Below are 17,211 nucleotides of genomic sequence, written 5' to 3'. Positions count from 1 at the left end.
GATATGTCATCCATGTTGTATTCTGAATAAAATATTGAAAGTCCACATGTCCACATCATTGCATTCTGTTTTTATTCACAATTTGTACAGTGTCCCAACTTTTTTGGAATCGGGTTTGTATATATATATATATATATATATATATATAAAATGGAGAAACAATATGAGCTGTTGTTGTTACAACAGTAAGATTTATGTAAAATTTATGGTTGAGTTTTGTTGTTTTCATAAACACCCTCAATGAATAATCTGCTCCCAACTATAATTTAAGTCAGTGTTTTACTAAAATTACATAATTACATTTCACCAGAAGGGCATTGCATTTGTCTAAACTTACACTGTAAATGTCTTTTTTTTATTGATCGACCGAACTACCTGACTTACGGCATTTACTGTAAACTAAAGAATGCTGTTTTCATCAGAATTAAACCATACAGCAAGTTGTCATGCTACAATAAATGAGTCATCAATAAAACAAGCAATGCTATGAAGCATTTATATAATCTGGGTAGCATATGGTCTGCATGTGACTTTCATAACATCCCCATACAATCTATTTTTTATGAAATATAGTGTGATAATAGGAGCGTCACGCTACAGCAATGTTTAAACTTTTTTTGTTTGTTTCCAGATACTGTATATTTAGTGAGGAATAAATGTTATTCAATAATGCTATGCTAAATAATGCAAACGTGGCCAGTGGCAATGTTCATGGATTGGACAAACACAGAGCAGTTGGTAGGCGAAGGGTTTGTATGCTTAAGCCACTTTCATTGCTGAACTTGCAAACTTATTATCCACCTTATTCTTGCATTTTGAATTATGGAACTTCCATTCAAAAAAACTAAAACTAATCATTTTAAACCATAAGGTTGCCCTACAAATAAAGCTTATCCGTCTATTTGACTGAATGAGTTGTCGATTTTCCTTCATGATTTATTTTCAGATATAATGAGAATAATGTAACTCATGGTATTTTAACGTGACATGTTATAACAAGAATATATATGGCAAGAGCCATTATCACTGTCAGGATGTGTCATGTTTTGTCCCTGTTTCTGTTCCCTGATTTGGTCATGTTCCTGTCCTCGTTTTGTTACTAGTTTGATTAGTCATCCCATACATCTGTGTTTCCCCAATCATCCCCTGTAATTAAGTCCTAGTCTGTGCAGTCTGTCTCAGTTGGTTCTACTCATTACGTTGATGTGTTTCCTGCTGTTTCCAGTGTTGATGTACCCGGTGTTCCATGGATTAAAGACTGTTTCGTTTATTCCTCGTCTCCATCGTTCCTCGCCATCACAGATTGTGACAACTGCATTCTTTTCCTCATGATTCTTTTCTTTTTTTTTCTTTGCATACCACTGTAATAGTATGAAAAAGGACAACATACTGAACATTTGCGGTCTGTTCTCCAGATATAATTTACGACCCAGATAGTGCACATACGTCTGCAAGATGTCTGTTAAAGATCGCTTCATCTGGAAAGCATCTGCTGTGTACAAACATCTGATAGATGTCTTTCAGATGTCAGTTTCATATACATTCTAAATCATAAACATCTTAAAGACATTTTCTAAACATCTATTTGACTTCTGATAGGAAACGTCCTATAGACATTTTGCAGATGAGCAAACACTCTAAAAAAAAGACATCTCCGTGATGTACGTGTGCTATCAGGGCCTCCTCTCTGGACGTCTAATGGGGTGGAGGGATAGAGTTATGGGTATGGTTAGGGTGTGGTTGGATATGCTAGCTCCATCCATTAGGCACAAATTACATTCGCTCCTCCTCGGTTACAAAATCGCAGAATCACAGAATTGCAAAATGTAAACTCAGAATTTAGAGAAAAAACGTTGAGGGAAAAAGTCACAATTCTATAAACTGTGAATTGTGAAAAAGGCCAATGTTTAGGCCAATGGTTTAAGGCCTATATCTCGCAATTTAGACTTTTCACAGAATTGCAGAAAAAAAAGTCCAAATAGTGAGATAAAAAGTTACAATGACCTTTTTTATTACTTGGCAGAAACATGCAATATTATAAAGTATAAGTGCATTAAGTATAGCGTGACTGTTTCAATTAGCTATTTTGGTTGTTCAGAGCTATCTGACATATCTACTATAAAAATTTGTCTTTTTTGGGGTAATCATTGTACTGATCAAAACTCCATATACGGCTCTCTCCCTGTGCAACGATCATATCAGAAACTCAACTTGCCGTGTATCATGTTCGGATACCATTTATGTCCAATGATTGGGCATGTGTACAACAATTACTCTTGACTTCAGCAAAATTAAACAATTTTAACCTATAATAGACATGCTTGCCAGACAGGAAAGCAAGCAAAGCTTTTCTCCAATGTGCTAGCAGGAATTTCTGCAAACACTATTATCACCTAATTGCAGGTTTTTGTCTCAGTCCAAACAGTTTGTTTAGACTTGCAGCTAATGCTTTGGCAAGTCATTCCTTCAAAATCACACAACGGAAGGAACTGATAAATTCATATCATTGTTTTAGGGGCTGGCGCTCAATGATTTTATGATTATAGTTGAACCACTTTTCACTACTGTTTTAATAAAGCCACAAACCCTGTTACATAATCACCATACAATTGTTTTTTAAGGACTAATTATTAATAAAGGAATGTGAAACATGGTACTCCAAATTTTAAGCGAATTCATTCTTTAAAGGTTTATATGAGGGCCTTTTGATCTTTGATAAGAACATACTTTCAGAACTTAAATCTTTCACAGTCAGAAAGAGCATTTGAAACCATTTTTATTGCAAATAAGCTGCAGTCACAAAAGGACAGAATACAATAAGATACTATTATTCCTGAACACCAGAAGTACTAGTGATAAAATATATGAATGTTTTCCGAACCTTGTGTTGTTTCTAGTTTGTATGTAGCATCTAGCGCTTTATACTTAATCTGACGGATCTCAGTTGCATTGTTTATTAACATGTGCTGTTGTTTTAGCAGCCAGTTCACCAAAGAAATAATGGAAATCATATAATGACACAACCATGTCATTTATTACAAAAGAGGAAGTGGACAATAACTTAGTTTAAAAAAAAGAGTTAAAACTGAGTATATATCCGCACCTCTGTGTCTGACCTGCGCCATGTAAAAAAAAAAATCCATCAATTAACCAATTAATCGATTCTCAATTACTAGCAATTAATTAATTATAATAATGAAAATATAAAAAAAAAAGTTAGACTGCTGATATGACTGCAGCTCATGAGAGCATACATAAATATTCAAAACTACCATATGTACACTACTGTTGAAAAGTGTGTTCCTTTTGAATTTTCTGATTATATCAGATTCTTGGAAAAATGCATCATGGTTTCCACAAAAATATTAAGCTGCACAACTGTGTTCAGCATATAATAATAGTAACAAATGTGTCTTGAGCATCAAATCAGCACATTAGAAGGATTTCTGAACGATCATGTAACATTGAAGACTGGAGTAATGGCTGCTGAAAATTCAGCTTTGCCATCAAATAAATAAATTACGTTTGAAAATATATTCAAACATTATTTGCGATTGTAATAGTACTTCACAATATTGCTTTTTCTTTCTGTATTTTTTTAATCTAATAAGTGCAGCCTTGGTAAGCATAAGAGACTGTTTCAAAAACATTTAAAACAGTATTGCATTTTTTTGAATGCACCTTTTAATGAAAATGATGCCAAGAACGTTCTTCTGATAATGTTCACAACATGGAATATGATAAAGACATGCCAAACCCAACATGACGTTGAAGCTGATCAGAAGAACGTTCTTGGCATCATTTTCATTAAAAGGTGCATTCAAAAAAATGCAATACTGTTTTAAATGTTTTTGAAACAGTATCTTATGCTTACCAAGGCTGCACTTATTAGATAAAAAAATACAGAAAAAAGCAATATTGTGAAGTACTATTACAATCGCAAATAATGTTTGAATATATTTTCAAACGTCATTTATTTATTTGATGGCAAAGCTGAATTTTCAGCAGCCATTACTCCAGTCTTCAATTATGCCAGCTATCATTTGATGAGTTATAGCTGGCATAATCATTAGAAAATGCACAAAGTCATCTCTAGACACACTTTTCTGAATATAAGGTGCAATCTTTCTGTCCAGTTTTCATAGATAGATAAAGATAGATAAAGGCATGGTTGTATACTGAGAAGAATGACAGTATAAATAATGCTCAGATGCAAAAGTGCTGCATCTGTTTAGTGAATTGACCCCTATTAAGCTCATACTCTTTGATACATATGTCCGCCGACAGGATGCTGCAAAACAAGGTCAAGTAATGAAGCCACATCTGTCATGCTGTGCAAGAGTACTGAGTCCACTTGGCCAGCCAAGATCATTGGTGCTGATTGTACCTGGAAAGCATCAGGGTCAAAAACATTTCAGAGGCAGGTGTCAGATTTTGCATGGCTGATATTACCGATTCTTTCAGGCTCTGTACTAGTGAGCCACATCAGAGCTGGAGAAGAACTGAAAATCAGTGGAAAATCTTATGAAAAGTGTCAAACTAGTCCTTCTGAAAAACATGTTCTGGTTTGTATTTAGGATCGAAAATGGAACATACTTTGACAGACGGGTCATCACATGCAAACCATCCAAACAGCTTTGCTGTGATCTTTATGGCAGCTTCCATCATTATAAACTTGACATGGTGCAGTGCACAGGCTGAGAGTTTGTCTTCACACAGCGCACTAGCACAAGTCACTTGAGAGGAAATTAAAACAATGTTCCCACAGCAGCATAAATTGATTACATTAAATCGTTTATTTGCGAAGGCTTTTCCGGAGGACACTGGCTTAATAAGGGAAGAGTCTTGTGCATAATATATTTGCTTTGAATTAATATGAGCCATTACATAACGGCATATTGAGTGGAAAAAGGACAAATAATGTGGCCTTAAACCCAGTTCCCTCCTTAGAGAAACAAATTACTTAGAACTGAGAAAAGCTGCATAAATTACAAAGTCAGGCTGAAACTAAATGTTTATACAAATATTGGTAGTCCTTTACCAAGATAGACAAAAACAATCTGCAAAATCAAATAATTACCTAATTTATTTAGTGTAGTGCTTATTATGAAATTTCTCACTGAATTTTAATATTGCTATTATATATTTTAAAATATGTGTTTTAAACATTTCAAAACTATAATTTATTTATGCATGTACAGTATGAGTATATAAAGATAAAAAATACTCTTTTGACAATGCAGTTGATGCAGACAGCAAATATCCTTCTGATAATGTGACTATGCAAGCAAAAGTCTTAAATTTGCATGATAAAGAGATGCCAAACCAAACTTGATGTTGAAGCTAATCCATCATGGAAAATCTGTGCTGTCTGGTTTAGCACTTCTTAGAACATCAAGTGATAGCAAACGGATGGCTTATATTTGCGTAATAACCTCACTGTGGGAACCATAAATATATCCCACCCTATGGACCTTTCTAATCTACGATCTTTGGCTGAAACTGGAAGGAAATGGGAAATAGACTACTTTTAGCCAGTCATTTTTATTTGTATAATGGCATTTTGGTGATATGACATATGACTTATGATTAATGTCTAGAGGAAAAATATGCACATACAGTATACATCAAATAAATTGTGCATTAATTGCATGACTGTCAGAGTAATTGAATGAATAATTTAAAAGTGATTTGTACAATATTTCAATGTTAATGGAACAGCCCCCCCCCAAACAGCTGATAAAAACATCCCAATAATCCACAAGTATTCCACACGACTACAGTCTATGAATTAACACCTTGTAAAGTGAAAAGTTTGAAAAGTGGAAAAAAAACAAAAAACATATTTAAGACATTTTAACTTTAAACTGTTGCTTCATATAGCTGTTAATGCCAGATAAATAATATGCTTTGTTGACTTTTTTTCCCAATTATAATCATGCAGTCTAAAGCCTAATTATGAGTCTAAGATGTGATTTCTCCTGCATACGTGAGATTTCACCTTCTGCTCATACAGCTCCGCTTGAAAACACTCAAGTGTTTCATGCTACCATTATAATGATGAAGCATGTCTTTAAAGCCGTTGTTTTTCAATTATGCTGCCTGAGGCCAAAACAGGTTGAACATTCCTTGTTGTCAAAAGTTTCTGGATCAGTTCTGACGAACAGATCAGCATGTTCTTTCAGTTCAAATATCGTGTGTTGTGTGTTGTACTGTGGTCAGCTGAGTGTTTTTTTTTCAGGTAAGAACAAAGGTGAGGAAATAAATACTATGTGCCATACTTAAGGGTGGAAATGGCAGTGCAGAATAACATTATGTAGATTGTATTCAGTAATGGAGACAGAACTGCACCCCTCTGGGTTTGAAAGGCTACCAACATCTTGAATGCATCTGTATACCGTACCACATTTTAGTCCTTTTTTCCCTCTTTTGGGCACAATTTCCAAAGGCAGTATGAAATTAATTTTTACACAAAGTTATGGATGGGTACCGATGTAATATTTAATTTATTTCCCCCTGCTGTCACTATGAATATTGTCCTCTGCTGAAAAGATCAGCATGAATTCCCATATAATTTTTAATGCTGGTGGACCAGAAGGTTTTTTAAAAAGCCTGTTTGGGGCATCAGGACACCACTGTCCCATACTGGGGAGTCCAGCAGGGTAAAGAGGGAATACCCCTGCTAAACTATTTTTGGAAATAAAGAAATCCCAGCCCAAAGAAAATCTTTGTGTCCTCACTGTTAATTTAATTAAAAATATTTAAAATTCCCATGAAAACAGTGAGGACCCAAAGATGACATAACAGAAATGAGAAATGGCAGCTGATGCACAGGGCTGACTGTGAAAGCTCTAATTCACAGGAGACAGAAGCTCCAAAGCCCTGAGGAACAAGGTCAGTGGACACAACAGTTTTTCCTTTTCACGGGGAACAGCAGTGAGCCTTTTCCCACGCTTGGAGTGCAAAGCAACAGAGGGATGACCCTTTAATATTAGTTTGATCATAATATAAATTAACTGTGAATGAATTTAAAAAGGGATCTTTGCAAGTGCCAGGTAATAAATATAGAGTTTATTAAATATAAAATGCTCACTATATTCTCAACCAGCCAGAATATTTTTGATGATGTAGACAGAATAAAAGACTCAGATCCAGTGGCTGAGCATCTTTGTCATAAACACAAGTGTCATTATGGGACGAACAGTGCCTGACATGTAACATCTTCCTGGAATAGCTTCTCATTTTTATCAGCACCAAGGGAATGTGTTTCTCAGCGTGTTCACAGTGTCCCTCTATATCCTGCTCACAAAGAGTCATCTGAGGATGTATCAAAAGAGTGATTGCATTCCTTTGACAAGGTTCATAGTGAGTGTCATAGGCATGTTCAATCAATTTTTTACACTGTCAGTTTATATTTCAGGTGTGATTATGGAACAGAAACAAGTAAAGGTAAAAAAAATAAAAATAAAAATACAAATATTTTCTGACCAAATATTAAGGGTTGCATATCTTCAGCAGCTGTTGAATGTTGTGTTCATGGCATGTTGGCTCATGAGTGCCCCCTAATTATTATTAGATTACTGTGGTGCTACACTCTTACACTCTTGCTTCAAAAGGTTCTTCAAGCGATGCCATAGAAGAACCATTTTTGGTTCCACAAAGAACCATTCAGTCAAAGGTTCTTTAAAGAACCATCTCTTTCTTACCTTTTTATAATCTGAAGAACCTTCTTTCGCCACAAAGAACCTTTTGTGAAACAGAAAGGTTCTTCAGATGTTAAAGGTTCTTTATGGAACCATTTAGACAAAAAGGTTCTTCTATGGCATCGTGAAGCACCTTTATTTTTAAGAGTGTATGGTACTGTTGTCTTTTTTTGGAAGATGCTGCCCTCTGCTGACATACATTAAAAAAAAAACTTTTGGAAATTTAGACGTAATACCTTAATTTTATTTATATTTCCATTAATTGCAAAACACAGTGAAATGCAAAATTCAAAATACAGCTACAAATAATTTTAAAAAAAATTCATTTTAGTACAATACATTTTGCCCATTTTTACATTTTTTTGTTTTTATAGTGTATAAGTACCCTATATTTCATGCTTTTACATTTTTTTTTCACTTTGGTACTATTTTCACATGAAAAATGTACATTTTTAAAATCCTTAGTGCAAAAATCCACACACTGATCACACTTGTAACTTTAATGTGCAGGCACATTATAGGCACATTAAAGTTATAAATATATTTTTCAAAGTTATATATATTTTCAATCCACATAATCTTTGTTTAAAAACACAAGATCTTTCTAATATGTGATGAGAACAATTGGTTTAATTTTGGAAACAGAACAGTATATGATTTTCTTTCAGTTTAGTACTTCAGTTCATTCAACAGCAAACAATGCAAGATACATGTTTCAAATCAGTGAATCAGTGAGCAACAAATCAGACTTGTTGGTGAATTAAAGATGTTACAATAAAACAAGCTACAGCTGTCACATTAGAAAATACAAAAACAACAACAAAATACAACAAAAGTGGTATTGCAGATCTTCTTATTGAACAGTAGGGGAGAACATTTAACTGTTCATGAGGTAGCTTGCCTGGGGGGGAAAACTTTTCTTGTGGCTGGCAGTCCTGGTGTAGCACAGGCCAGACGGGTAAGAGTTCAAAAAGCAGATGGCTTGGATGTGAGGGATCCAGAGTGATTTTCGGAGCCCTTTGAAGGGAGCACCCTTCAAGAACTGTATATATCCAGAGTGAGGAAAAGGGCTCAGAAAATCATTCTAGATCTATGTTTATGCAGTGGTAACATCCTGAGTTGGCTCAACAATTCTGTTGGTGTGTTGATGCTGATCGCCCACTAGGAGGCAATGTTTCATCAATAATTACAAACAGGAAATAAAGTGGATTCAAATTCCTGTACTTCTTGTAAGTACAAATACATTTAAAATATATTTAAGCCAAATGCTAACTTTAGAGTTTGTCATGTTGACATGCAATGCATATATTGATAAATATGTGAGAAAAGCTTCATCAGGGTGAAATATATTGTCACTGGCTGCATCAGGCTGTGGGGGATGCATGCACTGACCTTGATGCTGCTGTCTGACTCACCACGCGCACTGTTGTATGGAAGAATTCTGAAGACGTGGGCTAACAAACATGATCAAATTTGCTTTGAGGTCGGATGCACTTAAAGTCTGTGAATTGGCTTGCTAACGCTGGCTCTCACTTCTGACGAACAAGGTGGTATGTTTAAGGACTGAATTAAATACACAGGCATGCAGTCATTCAGAATGAATTCTCGGCTGTTACGTTTGTAGATCAGGCTATCACACGTTCAGCAATGCTTGCAAAGGACAAAAACGATGAAGTTCAGCTGTAAAAGTCAAGGAGGAAATCGCTATATCTGAATGCATTAACCTTATGTATGCATTTACATTTATGCATTTGCATTTCAGCCATGAAATGTGTGTTATTTTTACTGGCTTGCCTAAAATAGCAATCATAAAGATTATTTAAGGGTTTAAAATAAAAATATAATGCAAACCTCTGATAAGTTCACTTACTGTATATATTCATTATAATGTAACATTTTTATTTATTTATTTATATACGTATGTGTAGGTATATATACACAGTTATATAAGTGTGTGTGTGTGTTAATATTTTAAACTAGATTAAGTTAAATTTGTTTATTTTATGTTTTCATTTTAGTTTTACCTAAAGATGTAGTAAAAAAATTTTTTTTGTAATTTTTATTTGTTTGTTTATTTATTAAATATGTCTATATAGATTTGATTCAGTTTTAGTTTTTCGTTTTAGTTCTTTTAAAATAAACAAAAATGAGAAATTAGAAAAAAGGAAACTACCTGAAATAAAATGATTTTTTTTAAAAATTATTATATCTTATTTTAGTTTAGGTATTGTTTATTTTATTTCAGTAATGAAAGTGTTTGTACATTGTTTTAGTTTTAGTCAACGGAAATAACCCTGATACAAAATAAATAAATTAAAAATAAAATAATGATTCAAATAATTAATAAAAATAATAAATCATAAAATAATTCATACAATTCAACTTAAATGAGGTGATTTATTTATTAAGGTTACTATGTTGAAATTGAAGTTTTTAAAAAAAATTGAAAAAAAATTGTGGAATGTAAACCCCACCAGCCCACTGTTGCTACACTCTTGCATAACATTTTAGCCCATTGATCTTTTTATAATCAAAGTCTAAGATCAAATTACTGCTAGAGCGCAACACTCAGGTACGCATATCTCCTCTTTAATCAACAGAACCATCCATCTGACAAGAAGGATAAGATACTCTGTTCTAATGTTGTGTTGACTATTTGCTTTATATCTACTGGACCATCTTGTAGCCCCCATTTGGCTGATGAAATTAAAATATTCAGCCATTGCCAATGTTTCATTGTAGAATCATATTCTGTGGACAAATTGTGATTGCTTTTGTGGATTAATGATAATATATATGCGATTATTGTCTAGGCGCTGCAATATAGTTTAATGCATAGTCTAGTGTGAAAGCAACCAACGACATGATTTACAAATCAATCAATGGCTCTCACACAACCTTCCTTTACATGTGTAAACAAATACAAAAGCTAACAAATCTTTATAGTTGCTTGTGCAAAGACATTATCAAATGCATTTCCTCTTTCTGACCTGCAGTATTTGGTTTTCTAAATGGGCGATGAACTTTCTCATTACTGTCAGCAGGAATGATGTGGCTTAATCTTGAGCTGAGAGAATAATGTGGCAACCGGGTCCAAACGGTTGCCTTGGCAATTGTGTAAACCTACACTTCAGGCTGTTCGTTGCTTGTGGGCATTGATGGTTAAATATGAAACACAAATTCAGTCTGGCCAGTCATGTGCATAACAAGCGTTTACCTCATAGTGAAGCATCTGTGATAAATCTGGGAGCGCTGGGGCCTTACGTTTTCATTCTGTTCACATTAAATAAAAACAGCTATATCTTTTAATAGAAACAAACCAGGGTTATTAAGTAAGTAACTAAAGCTAAAATTGAAAAAAAAAAAATGTAAAGAATTTTTTTAAAACTTTAAATAAAATAAACGTTAACTGAAACAAAATAAAAATGTATATATATATATATATATATATATATATTATTTTTTTTCTGAGGCAACATTTCTCATATTAATTTAGTTTAACTTGATGTGCTTAACGAAAACTAAATCTGAAATAAAAATGAATAAAAGCTATGTAGACAAATATAAAAAGCTAAAATTACTAAAAATGAGAAAATTATAACAATATCTCATCTAATATGTATAATCTATAACCATAACAGCTTTTCTTCAGTTTGACCTGTAAGTCTAAAAAAACCACAAATAAGACGTGAAAGCACATTATTACTTTAATACAAAATTGTAATAACTTTAATTTAAAATTGAGTTAACAAGAACATTTATAAAACTTAAAAAAACAACAAAAGAAAAACCATTAAAATAAATACTAGTACACAACTTTTAACATTCGTAAGCCTTATAGCAGTCCAGGTAGATTGTCAGCATATATATATATATATATATATAAAACATTTTTTTAAACCATTCATTTTTTCATGATGATTTTACTAATATTATTTTATTCATTTATTTTTATTAACTAATTCATTAATTTATTTTAAAAAGATACCACCACTTTATCATGATACCGGTCACAATACTTTTTTGTAAGGGGTTATTTATAAAAAAAAAAGAAAAGAAAAGGATAAATAAATTCAATGAATTAATGCATTAAATATTCAAACACTTTTCTCCATTTTATAAACTTTACAAAATACATAATTTGCTCTCTGAAAAGTATGCTATGTGCTTTCTAGCCCATGCATACTTCAGTAAAGTCTGCTTCTCATTTGTGTTGAGTACAGGTGTTTGTGCAGATGCATCTCTCTCCACCAGCTCTGCTGTTCCCTCTCATGGACAATATTAAAGGGGTCTGGGAATGCAGCGTCTCTGATTCCGTTATGCGGTTTTCTTCATCTCATGGCACTCCGACCACCTCAAGCAGCCTTTTTAGGATCTCCACCGGTCCTTTCCACTTCTTGTCCAAGCTTCCATCTTTCGCAGAACCGAAATGCACCTACGTTTTTAATTTTGGTTCTTCTTCTTCACATGGTGGTCTGGCTGCAACGGCCTTTTTGCTTCTCGCCTTAGCGCTCTTCACCGTGAGCTGGTTGACTAGATTTCGGTAGGCAGTGGAACGCAGGAATCGTGGGTAACAGTCCTTTTCCATGAGAATATAGATGCGGTACTGGGCCATATCGAAGCAGGATGCCGTAGGGCTTTTCAAATTGGCTTGAGTGATGTCTCGAGTCTCATAGTCAATGTTAACCTGAAAGCAAATGGGAAGTGAGTTCAAACATCCACAGTTTAGGAGCGAAGCCACAGGATATGGTGATTAATTTGCGTATTTACCTCTCTAGTAGCTTCACTTCCGATAAACTCCTCGTAGATCCTCTTGGCTTTGGATGGCATTTTAGCTGCAGACTTTGTACTTTTGTAGTCCTCACAGGCCAGGTAGAAGGCTATGTTTTCTTCACTAAACTCAGATACCAGGAAAGCTTTGAAGGCATATAGTCCATCTGATAGAGAGAAACAAATGGGGTTAGAGAAGAGATTAGTTGTGTAACGTGTCTCATCAGATTAAAGCCCCCCACACAGATCAGACAGCAGGACAGACACATCTGTGCACTGCAGTCCTATTTTTAGCATCTGAATTTAAACCATAGTCTCGTGCAAAAAAAACGTTCATGCTATATTATGATGCACTGAAAAATATATATTTTTCGAAATCGTAAATGAAACGTATTGGAGTATGTTTTACAAGAATGTACTATTTCAGTCTTTCTGCTTCAAAATTTCACATTTACAATGTGTTACTTGTCGATTCTAATTATTTGTGAAATTTACTAGCAATTTCTGAGTGAAAATTGTTTCTACACCAATTATTATTATTTTTTTCAGTGTGAACTTACGTTTGCTGGACAGAAGCTTCTCAAAAGACTTTTTCCACATCAGACATTCCTCCAAGGTCAACCTGCAAAGATATCAGCCAGTCAGAGGAGAAACCGTAGAAAACTAAAAACGCTTTATCATGCAAAAAGCAACACGTTATGAAATAGACAAAAGCCAGTGCATTCAATAACTGTACTTACCTTGGTTTTCTATATTTACATATGCTGCTCAAGTCTTGTCTCTGCAGAAATCCACCCACGTATGCCTTTAATCTTTTGGCCCTGATATTAGAAAAGCATTTATTTAATACACAGCATATGTATGCTTTTATAATATACACAATTCTTTGTCACAAGATTTAAAAAAGATCTTACTGGTATTATATAAAAGAGTAGAGATTCAAATGATTTGACATGCATAAATTATTAGTACAAAAAGCACATGAAACCCTTAAAAATGTCAGTATGAGGATCGTACCTTTCCAGGCAGTTGTTTGACAGCCCTGTTATTCCTCTACACATTGGAAAGCCAGAAGGGAAATACATATCCATTGTGCAGTGTGATCTCTAGGTGAAATTTATCAGCAGTGTGTCTGCAGTGAGGGAACGGGGAGTTTATATAGAGCAGGAAGCAGAGCGTCATCTCTGCTCTCGGCCAATCATGATCCAGTTCTATCTCAGCTAATGTACTGTGCATTTATGTGTATGTGAAAAGGCAGGAAAGTCCACAGTGATGGTAATGTTCACAAGTGTGGTTATTGTAAGTGCCCAAATTCAGGTCATTTGTGTCCTTTTACACCGCTCACACAGTGTTCCAGAAATATAATTATTTGAAAAGCACAAATAAAAACAACTTTGAATCTTGCAGGGATGTTGGACAAATGATGAATAGCGCAGTTCGTGACTTACCAGAAATGTATTTTCCTGCGGATGATCTTGGTGGTCACTTATCACAGTTATCTTAGCAACCTGTAACCTGCACTGAAGGCTTTCATGTTGAAAATAAGTAAATAAATAAATACAAGCAATACTCGACAATACTTATGCCAAGTTGGATTTGCATATTCATTCAATTATGTCTTCTTTTGCCAAAAACAAAGTAAATGTTTCTTTGTTTATTTAAATCTTTTTTCTTTATCATGCAGTTTTAAATCACTGTTTGACTAAAGACTATGGCAACATGAAGATGTTTAATTTTATATATATATATACTGTATATATGAGCTCTGAACAAGGAACTTACACAACAAACAACTAAAAATAATGTCTAAAAGTAATTTCCATTTCCTAGTATTACCTGTGAATCCAAAAAAAATAAAATGCTGATCTCTGTCTCCAGCATGAACTTCACTGAACATGGGCATGACGGTCATGCATTTTTTTTTTGTTACTCTGCAGGTGAGTAAACTTACTGATTAAACTAGCAGTCATAAGCCTTACTGTATGATATTGCATGAAATATCATGCAATATTACTCATTTATTCATTCATTCATTCATTCTAATATATTTAAACTTTTTTTTCTCATTTTGTCTCTCATAGTTGAGGTATACCTATGATGAAAATTACAGGCCTCTCTCATCTTTTTAAGTGGGAGAACTTGCACAATTGGTGGCTGACTAAATACTTTTTTTCCCCACTGTATTTTGTTTTATTATCCTTATTCTTTTAATTTTAACTAGTGCTGTCAAATGATTAAATCGCAATTAATTGCATCCAAAATAAAAAATGTAGTTTACATAATATATGATTGTATACTGTGTATTATGTATTTCTATAAACACACACACATGCATGTATATATTTAAGAAAAATAAGTTTAGTTTATATATAAAATATTTATATTTATACCTGTAAATATTTTAAAAATATATGCATGTTTGCATGTGTATTATATACATAATACATATATTCAGTACACCCACATATATAAACAAAAACTTTTATTTTGGATGCAATTAATCGCGATTAATCATTTGACAGCACTAATTTTAACATTATTATTATTATTATTATTGCTACTACTACTACTGTAGGCACAATTTGTATTTAGTTTGCACAATAGACATGACACCTTTTCCTAACCAGGCTACATGTCCTGAGCTGCTGTGACATGACACAGTCACATAACATAGAGAACATTTCCTTTCCTTTCATCATAAGTCCAGTGAAGTCAAACGTCTTGCTTCATTGACCCACAAGCCGAATCAGGACAGCTGTACCTAACTTGTTCAAGCTGTGCACAGAACAAGGAACATTTAAATAGGTTTAATATCCCAGAAAGATATAATACCTGAGGGAATCCCACTTTGGATCAATAACTTATGATGCCAGTAGACACAAAGATCTTTCTCTCGCCCAACATGACACTCGGGATATAAAAGACCAAAAATCTGGTTGTATGAGGACAAGGGAACTTCCACCATCAGTTGGCCTTGAGATCTCTGCGTCTACTCTGATAGATGTCATTCACTTTCACCCCAATGCCTGGAAGCAATTTTTCAGAGATGTGGAAGACATGCAGAGGGGAAAATAAGCTGCTTGTTCTCAGCTTCTTTTTTCTTTTTTATAGATGATATGCCTCGCATAAGGGCAATTACACCACCACAGAGATGTCCCAATGGGTAGAGCAGGATGAAACCCTTTTGCTGGGTCTCTTCATAGAGATGATAGTGAGTGTCCCACTGCTGCACCATGAGAACAGGAAATAGAGAAGGTGCAATCCAGAGGAAGCACCTTATGTGACACAGTCAATCAGTCTTACCTCAGGACACCGCTAACCTTTTAATTTTAATGAAGAGAAGTCTTCACACAACACAATGATCAAAGTACATTCATCACATTATGAATATTTCTTTTTGATTTCTGAAACTATTTTTATTTCTATTTATTTTAACATGATAAGAGTTAAAGAAACACACTGGGAAAATAGGCCATAATGGCAGCAGCAAACACATTTTTCACATTTGTAAGCCTTCTTTTTCAGACCATGAATTCTGTGTCCTCCAAATGACAGAATTATCATGATAAGCACGATTCATCCTTGAACAAAGGATACTTGTTTTATGCAATGTTGCAGATTTTTAGTCCTAGTTTGTATTTTTCCATCACTCATGATCATGTTCTATTTTAAATTACATTTTACTTCACACTTCTTAAAGTATGATTATTTATTAAAGTAAACAACCCCCTCCCCCCGCCCTGTAAATGCTATATAAATGGGTTTTAATAGGCAAAACAAAGATACTATCGCTTCAAACGGGCCAATCTATGAAGCACAAGTTATGTAAATCCTTCATAAATTTGTGCTCATGTCAATTGTTGCATAGAATTTTCTGTGATAATTGCAGAACGGTTTTACAAACAATTTACACTAAAGTTCGTCCTGCTTGTGTTTCACAAATAATGGCTATGTTTATATACAGAACAGTGGTAAAATATGAAGAGAAGAGACATTCTAAAATATTTGAAGTATTCTAGAGATGTTCTAATGATGGCAAAACATTGCTCATCATTTTAACCATGAGGTATGCAATGTTTTGTTATAATATCCCAAAATGGAGATGAATTGAAGTCCAAACTGTTTTTGTATGCTCGAGGGAGTATGAGACAGTGTTATTTTACTCTCATTGAGATATGATTATAGTTTTTATTAATATTTAGAATCAGATTTTATGTTTGAAAGGTGTTCTTTAAATATGCCAAAAGCTCAACATGTAGATCATAATGCATAAATATAGCCAAGATCAATTCCCAGGCAATAAGTGAACTGACAAAATGTACTTTTTGAATGCAATGTAAGTTGCTTTAGATATTCTGATACTCTTTCAAACATAAAAATGTAATGTAAATTCTCATTTATAATGATATATCAATCATGTATTATGAATGTAATCATTAAAATGTGATATTAGAGCATTCTTTTGGATAAATGTAAAAGGGATCTTCATTACTCAATCCTCGGCTCAAATCAGGCACAGCACTCTTTAAACTCCTTGAAAACAAAACAATTAAAAAGTTCCAGTAATTAGATTACAGTATGTCTAATCCTCTCATCATTTATTAAACAGTTTTATGACAATATAGGAATATGTTTTTGAATGTTTGAAATTGTATACAATATACAGACATGTATGCACTCAGCACAAATTTAGAAAATTGATTTGCCATTAATGGATATTATGATCACCCAGAACATT

The 17,211-nt window shown here is 33.8% G+C and overlaps 1 protein-coding gene across 1 annotated transcript; it reads right to left on the bottom strand.

Annotated features, from left to right (window-relative positions):
• Positions 1–11,646: 11,646 nt before the first annotated feature.
• LOC107564088 (regulator of G-protein signaling 5-like) lies at positions 11,647–13,598 on the bottom strand. Its single transcript, XM_016249082.1, has 5 exons — positions 13,491–13,598; positions 13,214–13,294; positions 13,034–13,095; positions 12,474–12,640; positions 11,647–12,390 (listed from the first exon to the last, which is right to left on the bottom strand). Exons 1-5 carry the CDS (start codon positions 13,562–13,564, stop codon positions 12,139–12,141), a joined length of 636 nt encoding a protein of 211 aa, XP_016104568.1. The 5' UTR covers positions 13,565–13,598; the 3' UTR covers positions 11,647–12,138.
• Positions 13,599–17,211: the final 3,613 nt, after the last annotated feature.

This window comes from Sinocyclocheilus grahami, unplaced genomic scaffold, assembly GCF_001515645.1.
Source record: "Sinocyclocheilus grahami isolate Dianchi unplaced genomic scaffold, SAMN03320097.WGS_v1.1 scaffold909.1, whole genome shotgun sequence".
In the NCBI taxonomy this organism is placed as follows: domain Eukaryota; kingdom Metazoa; phylum Chordata; class Actinopteri; order Cypriniformes; family Cyprinidae; genus Sinocyclocheilus; species Sinocyclocheilus grahami.
Note: the sequence above shows the minus strand (reverse complement) of the source record. Positions and strands in the feature narration are given on the sequence as shown.

Excerpts from the sequence above, each read along its gene's own strand:
- LOC107564088 (XM_016249082.1), bottom strand. The coding sequence starts at position 13,564 with ATGGATATGTATTTCCCTTCTGGCTTTCCAATGTGTAGAGGAATAACA. Across the intron at positions 12,641-13,033 it reads GAAGCTTCTGTCCAGCAAAC|ATGGACTATATGCCTTCAAA; the intron begins GTAAGTTCACAC and ends TCTCTCTATCAG. Across the intron at positions 12,391-12,473 it reads GAAGTGAAGCTACTAGAGAG|GTTAACATTGACTATGAGAC; the intron begins GTAAATACGCAA and ends ATTTGCTTTCAG.